General features: G+C 38.2%; 1 protein-coding gene across 1 annotated transcript; it reads right to left on the bottom strand.

The window, feature by feature from the left end:
- Positions 1-400: 400 nt before the first annotated feature.
- Positions 401-19215, bottom strand: LOC149019178 (squamosa promoter-binding-like protein 7). The gene is made up of 10 exons (XM_089153233.1): positions 18379-19215; positions 17427-17584; positions 16909-17132; positions 16712-16786; positions 16497-16604; positions 14010-14127; positions 6956-7091; positions 3388-3541; positions 2062-2634; positions 401-1436 (listed from the first exon to the last, which is right to left on the bottom strand). The coding sequence occupies exons 1-10, from the start codon at positions 18936-18938 to the stop codon at positions 1122-1124; spliced, it is 2421 nt and encodes an 806-aa protein (XP_089009359.1). The 5' UTR covers positions 18939-19215; the 3' UTR covers positions 401-1121.
- Between the last annotated feature and the right edge of the window lie 189 nt (positions 19216-19404).

The raw sequence follows: 19404 nt of genomic DNA, 5'->3' as shown, positions 1-19404 counted from the left end.
AATAGAAAAAAAATTATTTTAATTTAATCTGAACCTTTGATGTGAGTGTGCCTAATGAACATGTGTCATTTACCTAGAAGGAAATGAATAGTACATTTATTTGTCAAAAATGAACCAGATAAAATTCAAACACATTATTCCAATTAATCATTGAAAATGGCTAAACCACTATTTATTCTTTTTCCTTCATAGTTTGATAGAGATTTTTTAAATTGAAAGAAAATAACATTAATTTAACAATTTTCTATAACAAATTGGACTAATATATTCAATAAAAATCAATTTTTAGGGCATCTGCTTTTCAAATATAAAATAGGGTGTAGTGCTTTAAGGCCTCTATTTTGGATGTCGGTATAATTTGCTCTTATTTTTATAAATAATAGATGGCTCTCACAAGATAATAAAATAATAATAATAATATTCATAAATTAATTAATTTAAATTATAATAAAGAAAGAAAGAAAGAAAAGGAAGAAGATATCTCAAAAACTGAATTGGTGTAATTTCCCCCTCCTGATTCTTCCACCATAGCCTCGTTTGTAAACACTGAAAGTACCTGACGGCAACATGATTTCATCTATCTCCGTTGCACAATAAAACCTCAACTTTCTATTACACAATTAAACCTCCACCACCAGCCAGGGAAAAATCCAACAAGGAATCAGCTTTTGGATTAGCTACAGGTTAGGTTTCCATAACTGGGTTCATACAGACTCTTATCATGACTTCATGGCTGCAGAACCATCTACTCTTTACAAAGTTCATGCCTAAATAGAACCACGGAGCAGGATCAACAGTATGCCCTTGGTCATAGATAAACCAAAATTCACCTATGTTACAGAGCGAAAATAAATAAAATGGGGAATCTATTCCCTGTTGCACATTTCTTTACCACTGAACTAATCAATGCTCTACAACCAGAAGGCTATTTTAACTGCAGATGGTGAACCAGAGGGAATCACACAAACTCATCAAGAGACGCAGCAGCTGGTGTTGTCAGCAAGTTGTTACAACCTGCTCATTGTTACCAGAATCACATCGGCAGAAATTTACATGGCAACACACAATCAACCAGGTAAAATGACATACTCTGGGACATACTCTGGGCCAACTGAGAGATTCTATGGCTCATGGTTACTAAATACACATCGACGAATAGAAATAGCAATTTCCCCAACCTTTTGGGGGTGAAGGAGGACACTGCATATCCCAAAACACATGACAACAGCTGCAACAAAGAGCACAAGAGACCGTGGTCTCATAAATGTTGTTGGAGAGATGAATACACCTGGCTTCCGCATCCGTAGATTCATTTGATGTGCTTGACACTTCAATTTCCTATGAACATCTCCATTTACAAGTGGCTCAAATAAAGTGCTTTCTCCAAAATCTGTAGCCGTAGTTGTTTCCAAATTTTCTTCTCTCTTTTCCAAATCCTGGGAAGCCCAAGAACAAAGTTTAGAGAGATTCTAATGCAACCAAAATAACATTTCTGAAATCAATGTAATGAACATCTATGTACCTTCACCCAAATAGAGAAAAGATATAGAGGTATGAGACCAAACTAAAATTTGGCAGAACGCCTTCAAAAAAGAGATCAAGCGCTGACAGTACTTAGATTCTCTCCTCTTTTTTCTCAGGGGTGGCTAATGCGGAAGTCCTTGAATTTCGACAAGGCAAAATCTAACAGACGGTTTCCATACCCACCAGAATGAAGCAGGAAAAGTACAAAAGCAAAAGCCAAAGAAATCTTGCCTTGACTTCAACCCAATGTCTACCATGCTTAAAGTGGCATTGTTTGGATATACCTAAGGAAACCTTGTTAACACAGCCAATGTTAGGTTTCCTTGCAGACCCAACTTCCACACCACCCGCGATCCCCCAACAAAAAATTAAAAATAAATAAACAAATAATTATCAATCCTTCTAAAATAATTTTTGTTGTCTTTCTGTTTTCATAATAAATCCCTCCATCAGGCACCACAGATATTTCAAAAAGATTCTTATTGGAAAAAAGGGGGAAAGAGAGAGGGAGAGAAGAAGAAGAAGAAAAATTGGTACCTGATTACTATTTGGAAATATAGAGAAGTTGCAATCTCCCTTATAGCTTTGATCAGATGCATTCTTTCTCGAGTTTCCCAGACGCACTACTTCTGAATTCCCGGCATGATGACAATTTTTCTGGACAGCTTCTCTAGCATGATTCAGAGACTTACGAAATTGTCTCATATTAGCATCATCAATTCCATCAATGCTATCCAAGAACTCCATATGGATCGGAATTTTTTGAGATTTTACAATTTTCTCCAAAATAGTAAATAACTCATTCTCAATGAGAAAATCTAACAAACGATTTAACCTTTGAATGTTTGTACTGGTCAAAAACCCCTGAAATTTTTCTAACTTTGGCTCCTTCAACAACCATCCAATATCTAAAACAAGTTCAGACATGGCTGCTTGCTTTAAAGCAAACAGCTCGCACGACTCAGATAAAACATCCATAACTTCAACCTGATGTCTCTTTGAACAGAGAGATTCTTCAAACCTCTGCTGCACTATCTGCATTTCAGAACATGTTTCAGCGTCTCCAAAGAGGAGCGGAACGAAGTTGGACAAACCCGATTCATTTTCAACCTACAGAAGTAATAAACAACCATTTAGGGTGATTCTATACATCAATTCATGATTTATGCAATAATAATCAACATTTCAGACCTTGTCCATCTCAGTTACTAGCGTCAGACATGAAAAATACATACATATGTCTATGCATACATATAACACAAAGGACCAAAAGATGGCATTCAAACTGCAAGGGAAAGAAGTAGAAGTTACATATATATGTTTTTCAATGGATAAACCTTCCAATAATAAACAAATTAAACTGAATTAGGAAACAACAGAAACGAAGGAAACCCTCATTTTGATACTTGGCAGTTTATATATCAAGAAACTAAGAACAGAAAAAAATGAGAGCCAAGGACATGAAAATGCCCTGGGAGAACCAGTCGAGCAATAACATAAGATGTGACTGTATATTGCCAACAAATAAGTGCTAATCTTCTTTACATTAGAAAAAATATCAACAAAGAAGAATCCCAGAACGTAGGATCCATTTCCAATAATGAACATACACCGGTGACCAGCCAAAGAACATAGTTATGGTTGATAATGTCCAAATTGTGAAGGGGTGATAAAGAACAGATAAGAGTTGCATCCAAACAGAAATTTCGAGTACTATTTTGTGATAACCCATAATTTAAGAACAAAAGAGTTGAATCATACAGAACTCAATACTTAGCAAAAAAATGTTCCAAGAGAACAACAACAACAATAAGCCTTGTCCCAACTAAATGGGGTCGGCTAAAATGTTCCAAGAGAACACACCTCAATAAATGCAGGGCCAAATTGAGCTGGCTCTGTGTGAGGGATATATATCTTGAACATTTGATGGTCACAACTGTAAGCTTCGCTCTTCCCATCTGGAATTGCAACGCAGCAATCATGTTCAAGGTAGTTGCCAGCAAAAGACACCAAAAGACTGCAAGAGCAACCAAATATAGCTTTGGTGAAGAGAAGATATCCCAAAAGAAGACACGGTATCTCCATAAAAAAAACAATGATTTTTGAGTACTGCGTTCCTAAAAAATGTTTGGTACAGTAGCCTTCACAATTATGAATATTTTTGTCAAATTGAAATAAAATTAAATTCAATTAGCATTACAGGATGGATAAGCACCAATCCAAGGGCCTCAAGTGAAGGAACAAGTAGCCTCCAGACAAGCAAGCACTACTGACGTTAGCTCATCGAGAAACCAAAGGCTCTTCAATAATGCTACTAAAACAATTTGTAAGCATTCCCCAGCAACTGGTTTCAGCTACTTGAAAATATTTTTCAACTCAGAGCCTACCCCATTGTCCTAAACTAAAAGAAAATATAACACCACTTAGAGAATACTCTGGAACAAGCTTTTTGCACCCCAGCGATGACTATTTAGTACAAGGCCTGCCAAAATAGGATGAACAAAGTACTGATTCTATGTCACAGACCCCCACTTAAAATATAACTGAATAATGTAAGATAACATTATTTGCTAAGAACTTAAGGTTCCTTGCACCAAGTAATCTCAAGAAAAAGAAGAAAAAGTCTGCCTAAAAAATAAAAATTAGACATCAATCAACAATAAACTTTACAAAAAAGTTGTATAAACAGGGTTACTGGGAATGGATTTGTAAGAGAGCATCCATGATATCCTCAAGGATTCTAACCTGAAACCCTACTTGCAAGCCTGAGGACCCGTGGATCCAACAAAAGGAACTTGTGGGGCATCCAATTAGAGACCACTAGATTAGCATATGAATCCATGGATTTGGATGGTGGAGATTAAGGTTCTACCGCCATGTTCGAATTCGGAAGAAGATTGGACTCAAACCCGAACAGATTGGAAGGTGGATTACCAGCTTCCAGGAGTGGAAGGCGGATTACCAGCTTCCAGGAGTGGAAGTTGGGTGATATACCCAAGTCCAGGTATGAGCCTTAGGCCTCCCCCCATAGCTTGTACTCATGTCTCTAGCAAGACAATGACAGGGGCTGTTGGCCACCATCCTGCCGCCATAGGTACTTGGTTGGTCAGCACAGTATGGGAAATCCAAGGTTTTTATGAGCTTAAACCGCTATTTAATAGCTTTAAACCCAGATTTCGGGATCATTTTATTGTTAGACGCCCAAGGGTTATAGAGTGAGTCAAAGGGAGCTTTTCAAAGAGAAAAACATCGGTGTTTGAGGCAGAAAGCTTGGACCTTCACAAAATCTTCAATTTTGATGGTAAAAATATCAATCTCTTCAATTCTCTTCTGTTCTTCCTTAATTTTGAGGAGATTGATGTGATAAATTTATGGTGGAAAGTTATACTTGATTGGAGAACCTTTGTTTTCCATCAACTCTAATCAAATCTAGCATGAGAGATGAGATCCACATCTTTCCCAACTGCAAAACATTCCAAAATAGGATCATCTTCTTCTAGATTGATTAGATCTTTAGATCTAGATTGTCCTTTTTATTGTTGTTGTTTGTGAGTGTTTGGACGTGCATCAAAGCCAAAATACATGCCTAAGATTAGCCTAGAACCCCCTGAGGTTTGATCAAAGTGTGAATTTCGGATCTAGGCTTCTGTTCGCGACCCTAAGCGGTCAAGGTCGATTGAGCCAAACAGCCCTGACCGAGCACCTGCTTTGTTGTCTGGTGGTCTTGTGTTTGATTTAGCCAGAATGAAACCTAAACCTAATTCTAACCATACCAACATGATTCTAGGAATTCCAATGAGTTGTTAGAGCAATTGATTGTGAAGTTTGGATAAATTTCAAGGGTTTTGGACGATCATTCAGGTGAGGGAACAATATGCAAATAGGTCTACTACTCATCCCTTACATATGGTTTCTATTTGTGTCTATGATGTACTACGAAGCTTGTATATGTTGTTTAGGATATGCATGCATTAGGTGCATCATAGGAATATGATTAACATGTTTATTTAATTCCTTCTTTATTATATGACAAAAGGCATGTCGAGCTAGGAGTTGACATATTGCATCCATATTTATAAATATATCAAGGGTTGTGGTTTAGACCGTCGCCTTGGTACTTCTTGCATACAATAGATGTGTGTGTGCATATATATGACTATTTAGATGCATGCTTAGGGACCTTTTCACATGTTGCTACCCTTTCAGCGAAGACATTGAGCATAATGACCCATGATAGCGGTAGGTGACTGGTAGGTGTCCAAAAGACAATTGAGAGCTGTAAGAAGACATGGTACTACTAGTGTATCATTCATAGTAGAGTTGCAAATGGTATGGGTTGAGCCCGTGGGGTGCCTAAAAGATGATTGAGAGCAATGAGGGGACATAAAGTGCTACTAATGTATTATATGTGGATGACCATAAGGGTATGGGTTGTTCATCCAAAAGACGGATAGGAGTCGTGAGGATCGACATCCCTAGATTGGGAGGGATACCGAACCAACAAGAGCAATGTGGCTTGAGGAAAGGTATCTTGACCATAAGTGGCATGACACGTAGATAAACCTTTGCATTGCTAGGTATTTCCATTAACACGTGCCAATCTCAAACCAATGGTCCTCATGTGATCATGATGGACCTACTACTCATACCCTAGTTGTGATAAAAAAAAAAAAAAAGTGGTGACTTACCCTTAGACCCCCACAATCATGGGCGCCCAAAAGACAATTTGAAGACATGAGGGGCCAGTGTGAGTGTGAACCTACCCAGAGGAGATTGGTGATGATCTCGATGCGTGTTCACCTAGATAGAAACCAACATGGTTAGCATAGTAGACAACATCTTAGGTCATCATCTCATGTGCATTCTTCATTTCATATATGTGGATTGTTACCTCGCAAGTTCTTTAGAACTCACCCACTTTTGGGGCGTTTATTTTTAGACATGTATGCAGGTTATGATGGATACGCTAAGCAAGAGATCCCTACTCTTATGGAGACTTATGAGGTGCCTCCTATGGAGGCATATGAACCACATAACGGATTGTGTGCTTGCATCGAGTGCTCATATAGAGCGTAGTTTGCCTAGGATTTCCTTTCTTTGTTGGGGTTTGAGATAACATTTTGTGACAGTTTAATTATTAAATTTTGAAACAAAGGATGTAATTAAATATTAACAAGCATTTCCATCCCGTTCTTGTGATGGTTCCCATTCTTTATTTATTATACATGACATTTGTTCCTTTTTGCTCATGATTATTATATTATATTGATTGTTTCGATTGTAGCATCATGACAGTTGATCTTGTGACTATGGATCACACCCGCAAGCAGTTGGGTTAGTCCATTACCGTCAAGTAGGGTGTGACAGCATCAATTGCAATAAATTCACCAAATGAATTTAATGCATCAACAACAAAGAGACAGGAACATACCGAAATTTAGGCTGGTTTAAATTACTACCACACACAACAAACTCCATAGGCTTGCCAGTTTCCAAACAGATAGGATTAACATGGTGAAGTTTTGGGGCCTGCACCTCCACTTTGACATTCATCAATGACGTTCCATCTGCACTCAGTAAATCAATCCATCAGCAATGAAAAAGTAGATTATTTTAAATTAAGGCACACAAAAACAAGAAGAAATCAGCCTCTTCACAACTTCATGGGGTTTGCCACATGTTTCCAAACAAAAAACAGAAAGCATAGTGAAATAAAAATATATACAAAAAGACAAATGAGAGATGGGGAGAAGAAAATGGTAAGAATAAGAGGAGCAACACACAGCCCAACAAAATAGAAAAATCTCAGCAACATCGTGTCTATTACATGGATCCTTGCCCTCCAAAAGGCTCAATCCAAGGAGCTTGAAATAAGACCTAGACTAACTAAGTCCTTCCTAACAACTTCACCCATAGTCTTTTAGGCCTGCTTCTACCTGTTTTAACTCCTTCAATTTGGATCATACCACTTCTCTTTATTGGGTCCTCTATGGACCTCCATTGAACATGGCCATTTCATCCCAGCCAACTAATTCATCATTTATCAAGGAAACTCCAAAGTCTACTCTAAAGCTTATTCTTTACTTCATCCTTCCTAGTTTTTCTGCACATTCAACTTCATATCCTCACCTTTGCAACACAAAGCTTCTCAAAACGGCACCTCTTAACCGCCCAACACTCTGCCCCATATGCTGGGGGACAGCATCCCTTTAGAACTTCGACCAAACAACACTCCGGAAGCACCTCACTACTTCATCGAGCTCACTTCAATTCTATGTGAAATATCATCCTCTATGTCACCTTCCTTATTTATGATTGACCCCAAATACCTGAAACAATCATTACCCTATATCTCTTAAACCCCAAATTGCAGAATGTTAACATTCATCATAGCATAACTAAAAGAACATGTCATATACTCTGTCTTTGGCCTGCTAACCTTACAACCTCTTGCTATTAAGGTTGATCTTCATAGCTCTAATTTAAGATTAATCCCTGCTATTACCTCATCCAACAAAACAACATTATCCCCAAAAAGCATAAACCACGGGGGCTTTTGTCTTGGACTTTTTGGTTAGGTCATCCATAATTAGTGCAAAAAGACAAGGCCTCAGTCTCCCACATATCTAATGCTAGTCACCAGACCATTGTGAATATATTTATTTTGTATCAAGATATTAACTTGTCAACCCTCTCTTTCAAGGCATATAAACCAGAAATCCCATTTTTCAGATAACTAAACAACTAGGAACAAGAGGAATAAGCTATGATACTTTTACATTCTTCTACAACTTGAGCCCCTCTCCCACCCCACCTCTAAACCCCAAAAGAAAGGAAAATTAAGGAGGGTAAGTTGGAGAAGAGAACGAGTTAAAATGAACAGTTTTGCAGGTTGATTAAAGCTGTTGGCATGGGTTGCTAGCATTGGAGTCTGGAGAAACACGGAAAGGGAAGAACGGCAATTGCAATGAGGTCCAGGGAGAAGTTGAGGGGAAGAGAGGAAGGAGAGGGAATAAAGACAGGCAACAACTTCACTTTTTGTTGAAACAAACTAAATTTCATTTTTAAAATCCATATATTGAGGGTGGGCCTTGGTGGAACAATAAATATAGCTCCATTGTCAACATGGATTGTCAAGGCACCAAGGCATCCAAAGCAATGGAGGTGACTAAAGGCTTAGGCAATAAGGTGTCCCTCAGCATTGTCTAGGCAATCAAGGCACCCCAGTGTATTTTTTTATTCCCCCTCTTTCCTAACATTATTTAGTAAGCTACAATATATACCTGATATCATCAATATTAAGCCATATCAAGTCATCAAAAATCAGCATAGGACTACTACATAGCAGAAATGAACAAGCAAGCCTGAAGTTTTAAATGGACAAAAAAATACATTTGGTTTATGTTGTTCTTGGTATTGGTCATTGTCTTGGCATACTAGTCCCACATTTGGTTTATGTTGTTTCCTAGAAACCAAAATCATGTAATCAGGACTACGAGAAAGAAAACGAATAAGAATGGACAGAACAGTAGAGAAAGTAACACCCCAAATCAAGGAGAACATCGCCACCAATCTGAGAGGTTTGACTGATCAAATGATTTTAATTTTACATGAGACCTTGTAATATTGTATTGGGCAGATCACAATAAACAGAACAGTAGAGAAAGTGACACCCCAAATCAAGGAGAACGTCGCCACCAATCTGAGAGGTTTGACTGATCAAATGATTCTACTCTTACATGAGACCTTGTAATATTGTATTGGGTAGATCACAATAAACAGCTTTCCAACAAATCCAGAATTGCTTATAGTTGATTTATATAGAAGGATCTACCTTCCGGTCAAACCTTATTTGACACATGCGGACAGCATCATAGTAAACTTGGATGAGAATACAGATATTTAAACATATGACTATTTTACAACAGTTCTGCTTTTGAAATGTTTATTAATATTTAGATTTATAGGATATTTAGATTTGAGAACAACTCTCCAACAGTAGAAAGTCAAAATTTTTGACTGATAGGGATAGAATCCAATTGACTTCTAATCCTTTGGAATTTGACAATACCACAAAGGCTGCTGTCGTCTAGGACCCTAGAAATATGCTTGGATACCTAGCAACACCTGGATATTTAAGATATCAAGTCGTACCTAAAGTTTAGTCTCGCTCTTTCATTGATTCCTAACCATTTCCTAATATAAGTTGTACAACAAAATGTTGGAGATGTGACCTATCATGATTAGTAAACAGTAACTGCTAGAGTTTAGCTGTAATATGGCTTTAGGTGGGAAGGGTCCAACTACAAGCCAATAAGTAGGGTCTCATATGAACTAGTAACTTACCCAAAAGAAAATCTACGAATTAGTTTGTTTGGCTAGCTCAAGAATTGGTGTTTAGGTCAACTTAGGGTAGGGTTGGTAGGACATACAGTATGATGGTAGGGACATAAAGTGAGGTTATGTTGAGCTAAGGAGCTCTATGACTAAATGTTAATTAAAAAACTTTATGGTGGAAAGTGTGCTGGAAATTGCAGCAATTTAGGGTTAGGTTTCTGGTGGCTGAAATTAGACTGTCAATTTACATCAACTAGCATATGCCTACACTAGTGCTGGACCTGCTGGTGTAGGGATGTACGGAAGAATCCCAACATATGGTTGGAATTAGACAGCCGATTTTCATCACATCTAAATGCAGACCAGGGAATGGCCTGCTATAGTGGTCTTTCACATAAGAGGAATTAGAAGAATAGAAAGAAGAATGGGGAAGGAAATTGCATGATAGAAAGGAGTGCTCACACAAACACACTAGTGACAGTCACTCACAAACACAACTCAACTCAATCTATTCAATCTGTCTAATGATGGGGTTACGTCAAATATATAAAAAACTAGACTCCTAAACAAATACTAACTCTTGGAGTAGGACACTAACTCAAACTACGAAACTAAAATTAATTAGAAACCAAATATCCTAGGGAGCTAACTGCTAAAATAAACAGAACAAATGAAGATCATCATTATTTACCCAAATAATATTTCCCACATGGATGTCCAGCATAAGCAGATGGGTCTGGGTTGGTTCAAGAATGTATTTCTACATCAACTCTCCTGGTGTTTGAAAAACTCACCACAAGTCCTATACAACAATAACAATAATAAGCCTTGTCACAACTAAATGGGGTCAGCTACATGGATTCTTGCCTTCCAATCAATTCTGTTCAAGGCCAAGCTAGATACAAGGCCTAAGCTATGCATATCCTTTCTCACCACTTCTCTTAAGGTTATCTTAGGTCTACCCCTAGCTCTTCTAGTTCCTTCAATCTAGATTATATCACTTTTCCATACAAGGGCATTTATAGGTCTCCGTTGAACGTGGTCGTGCCACCTCAAACGGCTTTCTCAAAGCTTATTACTTATGGGAGCAACTCCCAAACCAACTCTAATATGATCATTCATTATCTTATCCATCCTAGTTTTGCCACTCATCCATCTTAGCATCCTCATTTCTGTTACACTGAGTTTATCTTATATAATTCTTTTTAACAGCCCAACACTCTACACCATACATCATAGCTGGTCGAACAACGGTCCTATAAAATTTTCCTTTAAACTTTAATGGAATATGCCGATCACACAAGACCCCGGACGCACCTCTCCACTTCATCCACCATTTTTTAATTCTTTGGGAAACATCATCCTCTAAATCACCTCTTTTACTTATGATTGAACCTAGGTACCTAAACCAATCACTCTGAGAAATCTCATTATCGTCAAGTATCACCACCTCATCGTCTGCCCAATCATAACTAAAGTTACAAACTAGATATTCTGTCTTCGTTCTACTTAGTTTAAAGCCTTTTGATTCCAAAGCGACTCTCCATGATTCTAATTTGGTATTAATCCCCACTTGAGTCTCATCAATCAACACAATATCATCAACAAAAAGCATACACCAGGAGGCCTCATCTTGAATGTCTTTGGTCAATTCATCCATGACAAGTGCAAATAGATATGAGCTTAAAATTGATCCTTGATGGAGCCCAATTGTAATTGGAAATTCATTACTTTGTCCCCCCACTGTTGTTACACTAGTCACCAAACCATCATACATATCCTTAACTCTATCTACATATTTACTTGCAACACTTCTTTTCTCTAGTACTTGCCAAATTAACGCTCTAGAGACTCCATCATAAGCTTTTTCTAGGTCAATAAATACCATATGAAGGTCTTTCCTCTCTATACCTTTCAATAAGTCTCCTAATTAGATAAATAACCTCCATTGTAGATCTTCCCGGCATAAATTCAAATTGGTTCTCCGTAATTGTAATTAAGTGTCTCAAACGGATTTCAAGTATTTTCTCCCATAATTTCATAGTATGGATCATCAATTTAATGCCCCTATAGTTATTACAGCTTTGAATATTTCCTTTATTTTTGTAAATTGGAACCACAACACTTCTCCATTCATCTGGCATTTACCCTGTGCTCATAATCTTATTAAACAACTTAGTCAACCAAAATAGTCCATGGGTTCTATATAATGAGAAACTCCATACCATATGATTCGCATCCACAAATACTAACTTTGATGAGGTGGTGATCGAACACATCTCAGCGTCAATTGGCTTAAGATCGTTAGCAAATGACATCTCTTCAAAGGAAATTTATTGATGGGGCTTCACAACCGATTTCAAACCATTGATTAGTTCTTCAATCTCAATGTTGAATGCACCATGTAAATCATTGATCATTTCCATCAGCTTCAATATGTCATTCATCTTCTAATGATTTTAGCACGCTTAACAACGCATCATCAAAATTGTTGTGAATATTGGCAAGCTCCCTAACCCATTGTCAAGTTAAAAAGCTCTACTTGCATTTTATTGAACCTATCCAGAACCGAAAGGAATAAATCCTCTATCCCCATGTGGTAGGTTATGATAACACTGGCATAATAGTAATCAAAATGAATGCTTTGAAGGGGTGGCAACATCGTGATTAAATGAAAATCTATAAGTAAATGGCAAAATGTAAAAAAACACAAGGAAGAATGTAACCTAAAACAGGGTTAAACTTGGAAAAAAGAGAACTAAAATAGATCAAGAATTAAAGGAAACATTAATTCTGAAATTTAAAAAGGAATCGTGGGATTGAAATAACTAGAATAGAGAAGGAAAGGAAAGACTAGGAGTCGTGGATGGGTGAGGTTACCATTGGGGCTTGGGATTCTTTTCTTTCTTCCTTTTTTTTCTTTGGTTTTGTTTCTCTTACTCAAACCAGCAAACAATGGCTGCTTGTGATGGAGAAACAAATCAGCAATCCATGGGTTTTTCTGACCAGGTATTATCTCCGCTATGCTTTTCTTCTTCTATCTCTTCTGCCTTTTTTTTTTCTGGGATTGTGCCTATTGATCTTCTCTTCTTCTGCTGTTTCTTTCATTTTTTTTTTTCTCTTTCTTTGCTCTTTAAATTTTCTGCTTCGGCTATTTCCCATGATCTCTTCTTTCTTTTTCATTTTTTGGGGCTGTATGTCTCTCACTATGTCTTCTTCCCTCTCTCTTTTTCTTTTTGTTTGTTCCTTGATCTCTTGCTCTTTATTCTTTTTGGTTCTGTCAAATCACAGGAGCAGGTGAGGCTCTGGATTTTTCTTTTATTTTCTTTTTATTTTTATTTTTTTGGTTGGTTGGGGGGGGGGGGGGGGGATTGCTGTATAGCAGAGCACAATTAGTGGGGAGGGAATAGAGAAGGAAGAAAGTATAGAGGTAGGGATTTTTGCTGTGATACCAAATAATGAGACCTGAGAATTGCCTGCTATAGTGGTGGGCTTTCACAAGAGGGAAATTATAAGAATTAGGAAGGGAATCTCATAATAGAAAGGGGCGACGGGAAAAGAGTCCTCACATGCATACACTAGCCAGACAGGCTCTCACAAACCCAATTCATTCTATTCAATCTGTCTAACTGTTGGGAATTACATCATATCATATATATAGAAAATTCAGACTCCTAAACTAAGACTTAAATCTTTGACTAGGACACTAACTCAAACTAGGAATCCAAATATCCCAGGAATCTAACTGCTAAAGCAGATGGAATAAACTAAAGAAAGACATTATTTCCCCAGATAATATATAATATATATTCCCTAAAACTCAACATCTTGGTTCGGAAACCCAGTTGGGTTTGGGTTGGCCAAAGGCCATGTTTCTCCATCACATATCCTCTGTGTAAAATCATCTTTGGAAAAGCTATGTAATATGTAATGAATAATAATAAAAGTAACACGAAAAAGCATCACATCAATTTCACCCTCATATCAACTCAAAACATAAATAAAGCGGTTAAAGGCCCAACCTCTCATGGGGAGGTCTTGGGTTCACACCCATTCGGTGGCATTAATATTCTCATTCCCATCCCAGTATATAAGAAGCTCTTAATCCAACAAAAAAAAAACTCAAAACATAAAGAATTTCAACAAACCTTTTAGAACCTCAAAAACCATGTTGTTTAGATGAAGAAGAACTGTGCCTCTTCCTGATAACAAACTTTCACGTGCACTAAAAAGATTACACACGTAAGAAGCAGCATCTTCTGATAACTGCTCAATGCAACAGAATATATTTGTAAGCTAAAGCTAATTAAGATGAATGGACAATATGACTATATGAGCATTGGATGTAAAGCAAGAATAAAATAGCATTTACATTATCCTTCTAAAACTGAATAAGGAAGCAAAAAGGCTATGAGATGATGATGATTTTTAACAAACTTCCAGTGGTATTTCGAGCATCATAAATAAAGATTAAAAAAATACCATATGTTAAAAACTGAGAGGTGTTGTAAACCCCCCCCCCCCAAAAAAAAAAAAAGAAGGAAAGCGAGAGGGTGTGATCATAGTAGCCAGGGCACCTAGGTGAACCAAGCCTTTGGAGAGTCAATACATAGGGAAACCCAATTAAGCAAGCAACCTGTACAAGGTGCCCACCTAGGCAACCAAGCTACCCAGGTTGACCAAAGTGCCTAGAGACCAAGGTGCCACCTAAGTAACGCCTTGCCAACTAAAGGTGTGATAATGTCCAATGATTAAGGCTGATCACTGCCCAGCTATATAGCCACTGCAATAGCATGGAGGCCATGCTCTTTTCCCCACGGATTAATGATAAGATGCACTTAACCAGCATATAAGCAACCCAAACCCTCCCCCCCCCCCCCACACACACAAAGGATTAATACTAAGGATAAGACGCAGTTGTCTACATGGGACCAACCCCTGCCCCCATGCATTTCATTCTCCGGTAGGGGTAGGAGAATGCGTCCGTGACCTAATAAAAAGGGATCGACAACACTAAGCAAAACAGCAAAACCAACTTAGATAAGTTGCTCTGCCTGACCCACCATAACAGTTTACATATTTTATGTTAATGCTTTTTATGCCATTCCTTTAAAGAGGCAAGAAAATAGGAGGATATCCAAGTATAAATGACAAACTCAGCTTAGCCATGATTGTCAACAGCAAAGTCGACTTGAAGAATCCCATGAGGTGTTGTTTAACAGAGTCGGGATTTGAATCCTGTAACTATTCCCTAAAACATCTTGAAAATTTTTTTAAATTATTATTATTATTATTATAAAAAAATCTGATTTGAAATGAGGAATAATTTTACATGCAATTGCATTCATAACCCTGAACTGAAAACCATATAAATGAAGTTCAGAAGCTCATATGATACCAACAATGTGATATCATCTTACATGAACATCCCCCTAAAGAATAAAAACCAGAAACTACTAAAAAAACCTTTCATACTGTACGAAATCCCCTAAATTAACCTCCATCCGAAGCTTCAAAGTGGGAGGAAATAGAGGTAAAGAAAGGGAATCCCTCATAAGTATTTTTGTAGGAGAGAACTGAGCTTTAGGGTTTTCCAGACGGAACTCCCCAATTTCAGCTCAGAGCAACTCAAAGCAGCAAAAGTGGATCTTTAAAATCCCAAGATAAGCACTGAAAGGGCTAAAGAAAAGGCTAGAAGAATCAGAAAGGCGGAAACAAAAGCTGGAACCAAAAAAAATGAGTATTCTAACCGAGTTCAAATAGTTTTCAACTTCAACCCTGCCATTATTAAGAAAGGCATAAATCATCAGAGTTGCCAACATGTGACTGATTCAAACAATTCCGGCCAGAATGTGCCTCATGAGGTGATTTTGAAGAATGAATAGGACAATCTAGAAAAGGGTTCATCACTTCATCCATGAAATAAATTAGACCTAGAAATGAGATACCTTCTAGAAGGATTCATCTGAATATAAAAAGAAGTTAGATCACCTCATCGTCCTCAGATGAAACAAGAGGACTCCTCATATAACAGTTGGAATACCAAAAAATACACCTGAAACCCATCAAACCTGCAAATTAATCAATTGACCACTGAAGCCACAACATTCTAGAACGTTAGACCTAATGGAGAGTCAAGCATGCATACACGAGAGCATAGCAGAATGGAGCTGGTATCACCAGTTTCAGTCACCTACAAGGGACTGAACAAATTTCAAGCTTGATTAACTTGAGAAACAGAGAGAGAGAGAGAGAGAGAGAGAGAGAGAGAGAGACTCATATAAGAGGAGAGAAGCAACCAAAATGATCGAGAAGGATAGGAGGCAAGCAGAAAAAAGAAGAAAAGTAAGTCAAAGACTTAACTTCCATTGAATCACAACAAGAAGTTTTTACTACTTTATAGGATGTTAGGAGAAACCATAAGTCAACCAGCTGGAATCAGTGAAGTCAGCTCGGCAGAAATTAATGTTGGTCGAAGTGCTGCCATGCACCCATAGGCAATCTATAGGTAAAAATATCAGTGATCTATAAAAACCCAACATAGGTAGAAAGGTGCAGTAACCAATGTTTAGGCTCCAATTATCCATTAAAAGATTTATAAATGACACAAGACAACCCAGAATTTAAATCATCACCTTCTCCCACATAAATTGTGGCATAGAAATGAAGGTGGTTAAGATGGTGCATCCTGGACGGATATACCCCTCCAATTCTACTGGCATGCTGGCCAACCACTGGAATATCTGCAAATAGCGACAGTATCATGTGTTAACCATTTTCTTAATCTCAAAATGAAAAAAGTGCATTCTCCTGTAAATACTAAACTGCAATTATAATCCATTAGAAATACTTGGTGCCGAAGTCGTCTTGGGAATTCTGCAGGATTCCAATCATAAAGCTTGAAAGATATTCGACCTGTTGGACACTACAACCACATAATGAATCATTATCTCATAGTTAACAAAGCAATACAAGAAATGGCATAGAATTATTCAAGTCTAACATACCAAGCCTAAGGATGGAAACAACTAGTAGTTTAATACCTACCATAGATGAATAAGAGCTCTTGATGTCACAAATAGGTGAAGAAATAGCACATTTGGAACTGTCTTTCCCTCCATCCATATGCATTTCACCAGAAACCACATTTGAGACACCGCTATCACTCTGGATATTTTGCGAACCAGGAGCTGAGCTAGGTGGAGAAACGTGTCCATCTCCAGCATCCAAGGATACCTTGCTGCCCAGCTGGTTGCTCAAGCATAAACTATCTGTGTCGAGAACATAACCAAAACCAGTGTTATGAAACAAAATGCTCACCCACTCAACATGTCTTGAAAAATGCTAACCACACCCCAAGAAGCATAAGCAGCGTAGATACATCCCAAGACAAAAGTTTCTCAAATGCCCAATCTATACAGCAACTCAAACTGAATATCACTCGAGAGAAATGTATCACAAGTTTATCAGAGAAATTTTTTTAATTAAATTAATGCAGCCCAACCATTATTTGCTCCTTAGAGTGAGATGATCAAATGTGTTGGAATCTGTTTGAGCTGATATACCTTTATCTCCTTCTCCATCAGCACTAACATCTTCAGCAGGCAGGTCCTCTTGAGGTTCCTTTTCGACTGCACCTTTTCTGCGCCGCCTCTTGTTATGGCGCTCTAGTTTTCTCCTACAACTGCGTTTACCTTCATCAAAGTCTGACAATACATGAAACCTGGCACCCAGGGACCAACATCAGTAAAATTTAAATAGGAAGCACATTTCCTCCATCTCTCACAATGAAACAAGCAAACCAAAAGTCATTATGCCATCTTAATGCTCAAAATCTCTAGTAAATATATTAAAAAAAAATGAATTGAATATTTCAACCTAGAGATACCCACTTCCTCTTCCTCGATAAAAATTTGAGTAATGTCACTCTGAATAAACCAAAGGACGAGATAGATATAGAGTAGGATCGCCAAAATCACACACCAATCTGTTCAGCGGTGTGGCCTTCAATGAAGAACTCTCGACCAACCAAGACAAGTTATCAGATAAGCAAGGGACATAGCACCAATGACTGGAAAAGTAAAGCCAGGGTACCAGCTCCTAATTTCAGAGCACCAACACACAATTCAGCTAAGATAGCTAGTCTTTTCTATTCTGACCTTTTCACAATTGCAAAAGTCAAGCTTTTACTGTGGAAACCATGAAGGAAAAAGCATTTCCAACCCTGAACGAATCATGAATATACTGTCCTACATGTATAATATCTTGTGGCACAGTAGTTTGAAATTACAGAGAAATTATCAGTAACATCGACCAGCAGCTCAGTAGGCTAAAATTTAACTAGAAGGAATCCCATTTCGTTTAAATTATGAACTAGATGACATTATCAACACGACTGTTGGCTTTCTGTCAGTTCAATGATTCACTAAATGCCTCCAAACATTCTTTGGGTTCTTAAAACACATCACATGATCGCAAACGAATAATTAACAAAAAACAAAGAGAAACTGGACGTACTTGCCACACTGCTGACAGTACCGCTTTGACAGGCCATCAAGAACAACAGAAGTGGCATTGGCGCAGCGAAGACAAACACGATGACGACGATGATAACCCTTGAGTTCACTAATATCTGCTTCGCAGCCAGGAACCTGACATCGGGCATTCCCCGCCGAGTAAGTTCTCGCACGCTTATTATTCCCCATAGAAGCTTCTTCATCCTCATCCTTCTCATCTTCCTCAGGACACGAGCATGGAATTCGACCAGCCAAAAAATTCGAACAGGTCAAACGAGGATCCCTCTTACGAATTCGATCATCAGAACGATCCGATTCACTATTTGACGGAGGCTCAGGGACAGATTCCAGAGATGGAGCGATCTGGTGCGTCTCTGAATCCCAAGAGACAAGAAGTTGATCATCGACAGTGAAATCCAGAAGGCTGCCCCATTCCCAAGCAGCAGTGACTTCATCGGTTACATGAGGGATCTCCATGGGAAACGAAAGTGGTGGTTGATGTTCTGCCATCGCCGCCTGTAACGGTGGTTGCGGTGGCTTGGACGAATGTGGAATTTCCATTATGAACAACCAAAACCTCTAACCTAAAAAGGTGGAAGGAGTGGTTGAAGAGATCGACAGCTCCTTCGACGGTTCACAACAGCTGGTGGGTGGAAAAGAGATATGGTGGAGGAGGAAGAAAGAGAGTTAGGTAGTGGCCGGTGAACCCAAACCTTGAAGAAGACGACTAATAAGAACAGAAGCCAGATTAGTCTGAAAATGACATCTTCCGAGAATCTGGATGTGTGATTAACAGGGTTCTTCTGTTCAATCATGAACACTTTCTTCTTCTTTTTCTTTTTTCTTTTTTCATAAACTGAGTTTACAATCATGGACACTTTTCTTTTTGGTAAAGAAAATCATGACCCATATTTTTCGGAATTACAAAATTACCCTTAAATGTAAAACTCCTGGTTGACCCGATCGGATGAGCTGGTTCTCAAAATTCAACCGAGTGATGCATCGTCCGTGGAGGGTAGACCACAAA

The sequence above is a fragment of the Hakea prostrata genome, chromosome 4, assembly GCF_041222555.1.
Source record: "Hakea prostrata isolate BN-2017 chromosome 4, UWA_Hpros_2, whole genome shotgun sequence".
Classification (NCBI taxonomy): Eukaryota; Viridiplantae; Streptophyta; class Magnoliopsida; order Proteales; family Proteaceae; genus Hakea; species Hakea prostrata.
Note: the sequence above shows the minus strand (reverse complement) of the source record. Positions and strands in the feature narration are given on the sequence as shown.

Coding starts and splice junctions, on each gene's coding strand:
- LOC149019178 (XM_089153233.1), bottom strand. CDS start 18,938: ATGGAAATTCCACATTCGTCCAAGCCACCGCAACCACCGTTACAGGCG. Junction 17,585..18,378: donor TACTGTCAGCAGTGTGGCAA/GTACGTCCAGTT, acceptor CCTGGGTGCCAG/GTTTCATGTATTGTCAGACT. Junction 14,128..16,496: donor CACAATTTATGTGGGAGAAG/GTGATGATTTAA, acceptor TGCATTGAGCAG/TTATCAGAAGATGCTGCTTC.